The sequence below is a fragment of the Notolepis coatsorum genome (assembly GCF_963971535.1).
Source record: "Notolepis coatsorum genome assembly, chromosome: 2".
Taxonomy (NCBI): Eukaryota; Metazoa; Chordata; class Actinopteri; order Aulopiformes; family Paralepididae; genus Notolepis; species Notolepis coatsorum.
Genome location: NC_140166.1, coordinates 164,249,784 through 164,261,602, shown reverse-complemented (window position 1 = coordinate 164,261,602; position 11,819 = coordinate 164,249,784). Strand labels below are relative to the sequence as shown.

The window sequence follows — 11,819 nt, the reverse complement described above, 5'->3', positions numbered from 1 at the left end:
TTATATTGCATCGGAGAGTAGTCTTTCGGTTTGACAAAGTGATCCCATGTCCAGAGGTCTGTGTGGCTACAGAGAGGTTCATCCAAACAAACACATTTAAGACTTATCATGCGCACAAGGATTACTTATGTGCGCACCTAATGCTTATTTGTCTAGATATGAAGCATTGTTAAATTGTGTGTTCTTTTTTAAATGTACAATTATAGTCCGTTGTCAGAGGAGAATAACTGTAAACAAAATGCAAACTGAGAAAAAATATTAATAATATTTTTAAATTAAGTTTAGGTGGGGAGGGATGGGGTTGGGCCGGGGATACAATATCAGTCTATTATTATGCTACAAATGAGTCTCTCACATGAAGAATTCAGTGTTGGGCTGTTTCCCGTGGTTGCCCGCGGACGGATCTCTGTTGTTAGCGGGCCCACCACCGCCGCCACTATAGGTCCGACTGGCCAGCTTCTCATACTTCTCCTTGTAAAGATCCCGCTCCTTGGCGAGGCGCGCCACGTCCTGCTTCAGCTGCTCCACCTGACTCTGCAGCGTGCACTTCTCCGACTCCAACATGTGCCTCTGCTGCACACGCTTGTAGCGGCAGGACTGCGCGTAGCCGCGGTTCTTAAGCGTGCGTCTCTTCTGTTTCAGGCGGATCACCTCCTCTTTACTGAAGCCGCGCAGTTGCCGGTTGAGCTCCCGCACCGTCATGCTGACCAGCTGGTCGTCCGAGAAACGGTCCTCGAGGCGGGCGTGGTGGCCGTGGTGGTGGTGATGGTGGTGGGCCTGGTGATGGTGCGCCGTCGAGGCCGTGGACAGGTCCTCTCCCACATACTGCTGCCCGCGGAAGCCCTCGTAGCCCTGGTGATGGTGGTGATGGTGATGGGCGTTACCGATCAGGGCCTCCACCGCATCCTCCGGGGTCAAGTTGAGCGCCTCTGGGTTGATGTGGTGCTGGTAGCTGGGGATCCAGTACAGGTCTTCCAGCTGCGGTTTGCCCCCCGTGCTGTTCTGAGTGTTATTACTGCCGCTGTTATTGTTGTTGCTGCCGACGCCGTTGGTGAGGTTCTGGTTCGGCGGGGCGCCCGGGCTGGGGGCGCAGAAGCTCGGCGAGGAAGGCACGGAGGAGCAGGGGGTGCTGATGGGGGTGGACGACAGAGAACCCGGCGGGAGGCGGTGGCAGTAGCGGTCGGCCTCGGGGGGTTCCTTCTTCACCTCGAACTTCATCAGATCGAAGTCATTGACGTACTCGATAGCCAGAGGGCTGTTGGGCAGCTCTGCGCTCATGGCGAGGTCGGTGGCCATGTCAGTCCATGCGACGACCCCCGCCCTCACGGCTAAACCTGCGGCAGCGCCGGGCAGCTCTCTCGGATACAGATTGCGAGGAGGAACACAAGACTGTGCGGGTGATATATATTTAGACGTACGCACGCCCCTGGTGCGTGCAGCTGCAAGTCTGGTCGGGTGGGAGGAAAAGGCTGCTAGTCCTTAAAACAACGTCTATATATAGTGGCGTGAATATACGTATGCATGTAAATGAACTTGTACACCTGCCAGCTCGCCTCCGCCTGGCTCTCTTGTCGACAACTTATCCTGCAGGTCAAATGCACGCTTTAATACCACGGAGCCGGGCCTGGTGAAACTCGAGCCCCCCGGTGCATTTGGAGACACCAACCTGTCTTGTCCTCGCTTCACCTCTGCATCGACTCGCCTCCTATACGATTTACTGTCCTTGAGTTGGTAAAAAATTAAATAAAACAGTTGCTCGTCTCGTCTCCTTCCTTCGTCTGTGTTTGAAATATTCCCCCAGTATCCCTTCTTCTTCTCCTCGGTCCCTTCTAGCTCTTAACGTCCCAGCGAACAGGCTTGAGTTACTGTAGCAGTATTTACACAGTAACCCCCCCAAAAAAAACTTTCCACACACGAACCTCAAGAGGGCAGACAACGGTCACACAACGCTAGACAGGCGTGCGTAAAGATGCGCGTAAAAGTCCCACTTCTCAACGCGTTGGATCCGAAATGGAATGGTGTGTGGAGAAGAAAAGTGTTCAGAGTTCATATAATCAAGAACACGTCGGATGCCGATAAACGGATACTTCATTCGGCGGCGGTGGGACTGGAGATTCTGGTCCCGTGTGTTCAGTGGTCAGTCCAGATTTGTTCTAGTCGTTCTACTCACGGATTCGGTCCCATGCGCACGGTCGTGCCCCTCACTCGGGGTACGTTGCTGTTGTTGTTGTTGTTGTTGTTTTTGCCTCGGCGTGTTATGTATGTGTGTGTATATGTTTATATGAGAGGTGATAAATTCCAATTCGTTCTCTCTCTCTATGGGCCGGAGTAAGGTTGCTGTTTTGTTTAAGCTCTGCGGCGCAACCACGCAGTGTCACTGAGCCACTGGGCAAGGCAATCTGCACTTATAACAGACAGCGTCGCCCCGGCCCGCCCACCTAGAGGTGCGACGGGCCAATAAGGAGGAGGCGTTGCCACGACCCGCCCACCTAGAGGTGCGACGGGCGAATAAGGAGGAGGCGTTGCCACGACCCGCCAACCTAGAGGTGTGACGGGCCAATAGGAGGAGGCGACGGCGTCGGATTTGCATTCGCCTATCGCCAGCTCCCTCGCTGGTCCAGTGCTGGCAGCTGTCTGAGCAGAGCGGAGCGGAGAGGCGGGCAACAGGTGCTTATCCCCCCTCTAGTGACGGAGCAGATGCAACTGCACGGGCAGCCACTCCAGGAGGAGCAAGGATGGAACGGGAGAAAGATGATATAGCTCCCGTTAGTTTCTCAGTTACTTGGAATTGGGTAAACCTTTTTTCCCCTCCCTCCCCCACCGTTTCACTATGAATTGAAAACGGGGGACCCTGATGTAAACAAGACAAACGTCTTTCTCTGGTCTGCATCCCCTTAACAATTGTGTGTATTGAGCCATACTGTATTGTACCCATTCTGCAATCTGTTAATAAAGTTTTCATTCATTCATTCATTCATTCATTCATTCATTCATTCATTCATTCATTCATTCAGACCCCAGTTGTGGAAAGTAACTTGATTAAGTATAACCTAATTTAATTGCCCGATCCAACATGTTATGGTTTAATCGTTCACAAGTGTGATTCTCAAATGTATAATATACATTACGAGACGTGTCAACTGTGAATTGTATAACAATTCATCAAAATCCACACCGGTGTCTAGTGTCTATAACAAAACAAATAGGCCAATAGGTAAGATATTCATTTATTGATCCCCTTGGGGGAAATTCAGGCATCATGGCAGCATGGGGAGGGGGGAGGGGAGGTATACGGGTACATGGTGCTAGAAGACATAATACAGGTAATACAATTATAGTACAGTAAAAAAAAAAAAAATAGGCAGTGTAAACAATATAACAATATAATTAACTCGTATGCATGCAAGTAGGCAGTGTAATCAAGGTGCAAATGAGGGTCTGTATGCCCTAATAGTTATATTATGCATTACAATAAATATGGTTACAATTTACAATCTATATACTATGAGTAAGTAAGTATACAGTACACAGGTGCAGTATAAGGTAATATACGTCATACGTTGTAGTCCGTTTAGGTGGGAGTCAGACATTCCTATAGTTCTCACTAATACAGCTATTGGAGCTAGACAATGCATGGAAGTAATTACAAGAACCTGTCTACATTTGCGTATAAAGGAGGATTGATTGATTGCACATTTTATTAACAGATTGCAGAATGGGTACAATATACAGTACAGCTCAATACACACAATTGTTAAGGGGATGCAGACCAGAGAAAGACTTTCGTCTTGTTTACATCAGGGCCATTTTCAATTCATCATATTAAATGAAGAGTTATTAGGACATTAAATAATACATCGACCCTTTACATTAAAACAAGGTCCAAATGAGGAAATGTGTTTTCTTTTTGTAGCCCACGTGTCGATATCAAAGAAAATATTTGTAATTGGCAAATTAGTTTGCTTGTTGTATCTGTGCCATTTTTTTAGACTGTTGCAACTCCGACACCCCTGGCAAAAAGATCAATCCGCGCATTTCCGAGGGGAGGGGGGGGGGGGGCGTGATGGGCGCGAGCGGGTTAATTATGATTGGCTATTCCTCGCGATGGCCTCGCGCTGGGGTTTTCATTCGCAATTAACCACAAATTGCATCTCGACTCATCTCCGCGTGGATCGACGTATAATTAAGCCCCGTGCAGCCTCCATCGTGGCCACATATGTCTTCATCTGGAGAGGCACGCGGGCTAAAGCAAATCAAAGCGGAAGGTTGAGCAGGATGTCGATACCGGTGATAAGTGTCTTGGGGGGGGGGGGGGGGGGGGGGCAAGGGAACTATAAAAGATGGAAGGGTCATCACGTCAGAATACCAGCGTTATTATGCTCTGCTTGGTGCCAGACTTTGGTGCCATTTCTATTGAAGCCTGTATTAAAAAACATACAAGCTATCTGAGGAAATATACATCAATCAATATATATCAAATGTTAGCTAGTTAACAACAAATTGCAGATGATTCTGATTCTGACATTGAGGTAATAACCTGTATACATTACATGGTCTTAGGAGAAGGCTGATCCCATTTAACTCAATGCGGCCCGAACTGAAATGTTCCACACTCACCAACGTGCGGTCACGTGCTACACGGTGGACGTGATGACCCTTCCCTCTTTTATAGATTCTTCGGGCAGCAGCCACGGACACACGAGACCCCAGCGTCCCATCAAACGAGCAACTGACACTGACACATAATAATGTGAAATATATCGTCGAAATGGGCCTATCCAAGTGGGGAAAAACAGACGGCAGTAAGTTTAACTTGGTCAGATGTGAACAGCAAACCTTGCACTGCGCTGAGCTTAACTTCCTGTCCGAGCCGCCCATGAAATACGCGCCCTCCCCGCCTCAAACCTGCTGGCGAGGATGAAAAGAAAAGTGTGAGACGAGCGGGAAACGGAAACCATATCAAGGCGTTTGAAGTCATTAGGAGGGTTTTTTATCAAATAAGCAGGAGCGGACCCCTTAAACGCCAAGCTAAGCAGTCTGCATTGAAATGCCACATTTAAGAAGATCTGCTGTGGTCCATTCATTGTCAGGGAGAGAGAGAGGGAGTGTCTGTGGCCGAGGGCTTGGGCCATAAATTCTTGAAGTCAGGGTTTTCATTGTGCCTTTGCATATTGTGAGTTCGCTGCTCGTGCATTTCTACCGATTTAAAGCAAAATGGACATCAGCAAAGGAAGAGATCGACGGTGGGCTTTGAGCCCGGCTGCAGGTAGCCCCCCGTTCCAAACCAAAGCCCTCCGACGGGCTCCGCGACGGGGTTGGCTGAAGGTTATCTGAGACCCGGGGGTTTTGTAACTGCCTTTATTAAGTCACTAATGCTGCTCTGAAGGCATATAAGCTTTAGTTGTATTGGCTCTCACTCTCACACACACACACGCGCACGCACACTTGCAAACACAAACACACACACACACGTGAAGTTAACAGCCAGGCTCATTTTGAAAATTAGGAATGTTTAAGGAGGCCTAATCCACGTTTTCCAATGTATACATGAAGACATAATTTTTTTGCTCAAAGAGCATGTGTAAAACATGCCTTAACAGAATGTGGAATGTGTCTGTGTGTGTGTGTGTGTGTGTGTGTGTGTGTGTGTGTGTGTGTGTGTGTGTGTGTGTGTGTGTGTGTGTGTGTGTGTGTGTGTGTGTGTGTGAGTGAGTGAGTGAGTGAGTGAGTGAGTGAGAATGTATTCCAAGAGCATGAAGAACGAATTAATTAGAATTCCCTGAGAAAATGTTATCTTTATTGATGGAACAGGCTCTTACTTAGTTTATTTTTCTTCCGCATCAAGGGGAAGAATAATGGACATGTGTGTGTGTGTGTGTGTGTGTGTGTGTGTGTGAGTGTGCACGCGCACACACGCTCAAAGTGAAGAATCACACTTGTCAGTTGACCTTTCTCTTTTGTCTCGGCGAGTCTCCATGGACAGATGATTCCTCTCCTTCAGTCTCTCGTCTCCTCTCTCTTCTACCGCGCTTTTACTAAAAATTGAAATATTGATCTTAATTAGAGTTTGCCAAGCTCAGCAACTCGCGTTGAGGGTTTTAAGACAAGAGGCAGCAGACATCTGTCTAAGGCATTTACGTCCTCAGTGCACGAGAGAGGAGACGTGGGTGAGGAGGAGGAGGAAGGAGCGTGGAGGGCGGAGAAGAGTGATAGCCCCCCTTCTTCTACCGTTTCTGAGAAACATGTCAAGCTCTCCATCTCTCTAGCTGCTGTCAATAGAGCTCTGAGAGAACCAGGTACTATAGAAGGGTTGCTCGTGCTTAGGCTCTCCCCCACACCCACTTATCCAATCTCTCTCTCACACACACACACACACACACACACACACACACACACACACACACACACACACACACACACACACACACACACACACACACACACACACACACACACACACACACACACACACAGTGTTGGGATCAATGCACTTTCAGTTCAAAATTTAAACAGAAATGCCTGTACTTGCTGATGAGACAATCATTCTCATTTAAACGCGTCACTGTAGGTTGGATGATACAAGCTTTTCGTGCCAAACGTTTTTTTTCTTCTTTTCTTCAGTATTTTAAATTTGAGTGAAAATCCACTTCTTGAATTCAGTGAATTGAACCCGACACTGATGGACACAAACCCACACATGCTGTACTGCATCCACCCACACACAGAAACACAGATGCACCTACATATCAAACCGTACAGTATAAACACACTCGCCCACATACTGTTGTGGGACTGTTTTTAAAGCACTACACGGGCTGGCTCCACTGTACTTACAGTAGCTGAGCTCCTGCATCACCACACCCCATCCAGAGCCCTAAGGTCTGCTGCTGCCCCCCGGCTCTGGAACAGCCTCCCCCACATAAGATCTGCCCAGAGCCTAGAGGTTTTTAAATCATTGCTCAAAACACACCTCTTCTCCCTGGCCTTTGACCAGAGCTAGCCTAGTATTTACACATGACGTCCGCTGTCACCCTGGACTTTTTATCCAATTTACCTGTCTCTTTTTATATTGCACTTTGCCCTTGCTTTCTTATATGTACTGTACTTTACCTTTTTTCTGTAATTTTTGTGTATTTTATTGCATTGTAAGTGTTTTTATCATGTTGTAAAGCACTTTGGTTTGGCTGTTAGTCATTTGTAAATGTGCTATATAAATAAAACTGACTTGACTCACACACACATTATACACACATATCCACTAACCCACGTATACTGTAAATTAAATGCCCATCCATCCTACAGCCTACGGAGAGAGCACTGCAACATAGTTTAAGCCTACATGTGCAGTATGTACCCAGTGCACAAAAGGAAAGTATATTTCTCCTACGCTTGTGTAATGAGAGCTGAATATGTACTATATACTAAATAAACACAGATCTGGAACGGGACCAAAGTAACTTTATTGAATGTATATTTTCTTCTCTTTAAAAAGAGGGCAGTCAATGAGACATGAGCCACTACATAGAATACCAACAGCTGCACAATATAGGTAGAAAACCAAGTCACAATCAATTCAAATCCCAAAACGCAATACTAATACAAATGCAGTAATACGTATATCAAAGCAGTGAGGTTTCACAGCAAAAACACACACACACACACACACACACACACACACACACACACACACACACACACACACACACACACACACACACACACACACACACACACACACACACACACACACACACACACACACACACACACAGGCTTCACAACAAAAACAAACACACACACACCTCAAACAGTAGCTATTCTATTTATAAAAACAGTTAATACTCTGGGCCATATGCATAAAGCTGCACTTATATTCTGTATGATAATTGTCATAGACCTATATGAAAAACAAAAGTTAATTACAACAATTACAGTATAGCCCTCCCCGTTCTAAACATACATAAGAGTGTGTGATGAGGCACAAAGGGTGAGCAAAGGTTAGCACTGCTGCCTCACAGCAAGAAGGTCCTGGGTTCAGTGGTTAGCACTGCTGCCTCACAGCAAGAACGTCCTGGGTTCAGTGGTTAGCACTGCTGCCTCACAGCAAGAAGGTCTTGAGTTCACAGTGGTTAGCACTGCTGCCTCACAGCAAGAAGGTCCTGGGTTCACAGTGGTTAGCACTGCTGCCTCACAGCAAGAAGGTCCTGGGTTCAGTGGTTAGCACTGCCAGGGGTGTAGCTGAAAAAGACGGATCTTTAAAAAAGTGAATATCAGGAAGGCAGCAGGACCGGACGGCATCCCCGGCCGCGTCCTAAAAGTCTGTGCTGACCAACTGGCCCCGGTATTCACTGACATCTTCAACCTGTCCTTGGAACAGGCTGTCATCCCCACCTGTCTGAAGAAGTCCACCATCATCCCTGTACCCAAAAAATCTACGCCCGCTTGCCTCAACGACTACCGCCCTGTAGCCCTCACCTCCATAGCCATGAAGTGCTTTGAGAAGCTAGTGAAGGGCTACATCTGTTCCTCCCTCCCCATCAACCTGGACCCTCTGCAATTTGCATATCGCCCCAACAGGTCCACGGAGGACGCCATAGCCCATGTGCTGCACACAGCAGCATCACACCTGGACAAGAGGCAGGGGAACTATGTGAGAATGCTGTTCATCGACTACAGCTCAGCATTCAATACCATAGTCCCCTCCAAACTCATAGCCAAGCTCAGGGACCTGGGCTTGAACTATGACCTCTGCCAGTGGGTCTTGGACTTCCTGACGGGCAGACCCCAGGTGGCAAGAGCCGGCAACTGCACCTCCTCATCCATCACGCTCAACATAGGGGCCCCCCAGGGCTGTGTTCTGAGCCCCCTCCTCTACTCCCTGTACACACATGACTGCGTAGCACAGCGGAACAACAACACCATCATCAAATTTGCTGATGACACAGTAGTGGTGGGCCTGATCTCTGCCAACGACGAAAGGGCCTACCTGGAAGAGGTAGAGAACCTGTCACAGTGGTGTCAGGAGAACTGCCTCTCCCTGAACGTCAGCAAAACAAAAGAGATGATTGTGGACTTCAGGAGGTCGGGGGTCAAGGACTACAGCCCCCTCAGCATCGACGGGGCACCGGTTGAGAGAGTGAACAGTTTCAAGTACCTCGGAGCCCACATATCCGAGGACTTGACATGGACCACACACATTGACAGTGTTGTGAAGAAGGCACGACAACGCCTCTACTTCCTCAGGCGCCTAAGGAAGTTCCAAGTCAGTCAGAAGATCCTTAGGAACTTCTACTCATGTACAATAGAGAGCATCCTGACCGGCAACATCACCTCCTGGTTTGGGAATAGCACTGCACAAGACCGTAGCAGACTACAAAGAGTGACACGTTCAGCCGAACGCACAATTGGAGGGGGGCTTCCCACCCTCCAGAACATTTACAACAAGCGGTGCAAGGGGAAGGCTAAGAGAATTATTAAGGACTCGAGCCACCCGAACAACTGCCTCTTTGAACTGCTGCGGTCAGGCAAGCGATACCGGAGTCTTAAGGCGAGCACAGAAAGACTCAGAAGAAGCTTCTATCCCCAGGCCATCAGGCTGCTAAACGAACAATAATCACTATGCAACAACCATCAAATGCACACAGCACACACACCCACACGCACACACTCACTCAAACAAACAACACACTGCAGCACCCACTCTCCACACTTTAGATCACACAAACACACTTACACTTTATATTTATTGATAAAGGATTTGCACTACAACTCGTACACCTACTGTGAATTGTACCTAAATTGCACCTCGTCCCATTTCTCCATTTCTGCCTTGCACTATATAGTATTGTATATTAGTACACTGCACAGTATTGTATATTGTATGGTAACTACGTCTATTCTGCATCGAACATTGTACATATGTCTAAACTGAACACTGTGACCTAATTTTTTTTACTTCTAATTTTACTATGTTATTTTATTTCATACTTATCTTGTCTTGCACAGTCTCTGGAGCGCAACAGTAAGAAGCATTTTGTATAAAAGTATTCTGTACTTCTGTATGACAACTATTAAAGAAACTTGAAACTTAGCTCCAGATTCTGGGCCCCATGAAAGAATGTATTTGTAGGCCCCCAGTGAATGCGAGCGCGCGTAAGCGCGCAAGCGAAAATGTCTTTGGCCATTTTTTTATTGATGAAAACGCATAATATGGTTTTTACCTATACATTCGGATCAGCAGTTCAGCACCTGCACTGTTGGTGGGTGAGCCTAGTAAAGGATGTCGCATTGCGTTCATCTTCAATGAATGGACCAATGCAATAGTCTACACACACACACACACACACACACACACACACACACACACACACACACACACACACACACACACACACACACACACACACACACCTACACTTGAGTGATGTCTAGTAAAAAAAAAAAAAAAAAAAAAAAATTGGGGCCCCCCCCCCCAGTGCTGGGCCCTTGGAATCATCCTAAGCTACCCCCCCCCAGCTACGCCCCTGAGCACTGCTGCCTCACAGCAAGAAGGTCCTGGGTTCAGTGGTTAGCACTGCTGCATCACAGCAAGAAGGTCCTGGGTTCAGTGGTTAGTACTGCTGCCTCACAGCAAGAAGGTCCTGGGTTCAGTGGTTAGCACTGCTGCCTCACAGCAAGAAGGTCCTGGGTTCAGTGGTTAGCACTGCTTCCTCACAGCAAGACGGTCCTGGGTTCAGTGGTTAGTACTGCTGCCTCACAGCAAGAAGGTCCTGTGTTCAGTGGTTAGCACTGCTGCCTCACAGCAAGAAGGTCCTGGGTTCAGTGGTTAACACTGCTGCCTCACAGCAAGAAGGTCCTGGGTTCACAGTGGTTAGCACTGCTGCCTCACAGCAAGAAGGTCCTGGGTTCAGTGGTTAGCACTGCTGCCTCACAACAAGACGGTCCTGGGTTCACAGTGGTTAGCACTGCTGCCTCACAGCTAGAAGGTCCTGGGTTCAGTGGTTAGCACTGCTGCCTCACAGCAAGAAGGTCCTGGGTTCAAGTTTCAAGTTTCTTTAATAGTTGTCATACAGAAGTACAAAATGCTTCTTACTGTTGCGCTCCAGAGACTGTGCATGACAAGATAAGTATGAAATAAAAACATAGTAAAAATTAGAAGTAAAAAAAGAGGTCACAGTGTTCAGTTTAGACATATGTACAATGTTCGTAGACGTAGTTACCATACAATATACAATACTGTGCAGTGTACTAATATACAATACTATATAGTGCAAGGCATAAATGGACGAGGTGCAGTTTAGGTACAATTCACAGTAGGTGTACGAGTTGTAGTGCAAATCCTTTATCAATAAATATAAAGTGTAAGTGTGTTTGTGTGATCTAAAGTGTGGAGAGTGGGTGCTGCAGTGTGTTGTTTGTTTGAGTGAGTGTGTGCTTGTGGGTGTGTGTGCTGTGTGCATTTGATGGTTGTTGCATAGTGATTATTGTTCGTTTAGCGATTATTGTTCGTTTAGCAGCCTGATGGCCTGGGGATAGAAGCTCCTTCTGAGTCTTTCTGTGCTCGCCATAAGACTCCGGTATCGCTTGCCTGACGGCAGCAGTTCAAAGAGGCAGTTGTTCGGGTGGCTCGAGTCCTTAATAATTCTCTTAGCCTTCCCCTTGCACCGCTTGTTGTAAATGTTCTGGAGGGTGGGAAGCCCCCCTCTAATTGTGCGTTCGGCTGAACGTGTCACTCTTTGTAGTCTGCTACGGTCTTGTGCAGTGCTATTCCCAAACCAGGAGGTGATGTTGCCGGTCAGGATGCTCTCTATTGTACATGA

The 11,819-nt window shown here is 47.4% G+C and overlaps 1 protein-coding gene across 1 annotated transcript; it reads right to left on the bottom strand.

Moving 5' to 3' along the window:
* Positions 1 to 351: 351 nt before the first annotated feature.
* mafaa (MAF bZIP transcription factor Aa) lies at positions 352 to 1,296 on the bottom strand (the record flags this gene model as incomplete). Its single annotated transcript, XM_084307623.1, has 1 exon — positions 352 to 1,296. One exon carries the CDS (start codon positions 1,294 to 1,296, stop codon positions 352 to 354), a length of 945 nt encoding a protein of 314 aa, XP_084163749.1.
* Between the last annotated feature and the right edge of the window lie 10,523 nt (positions 1,297 to 11,819).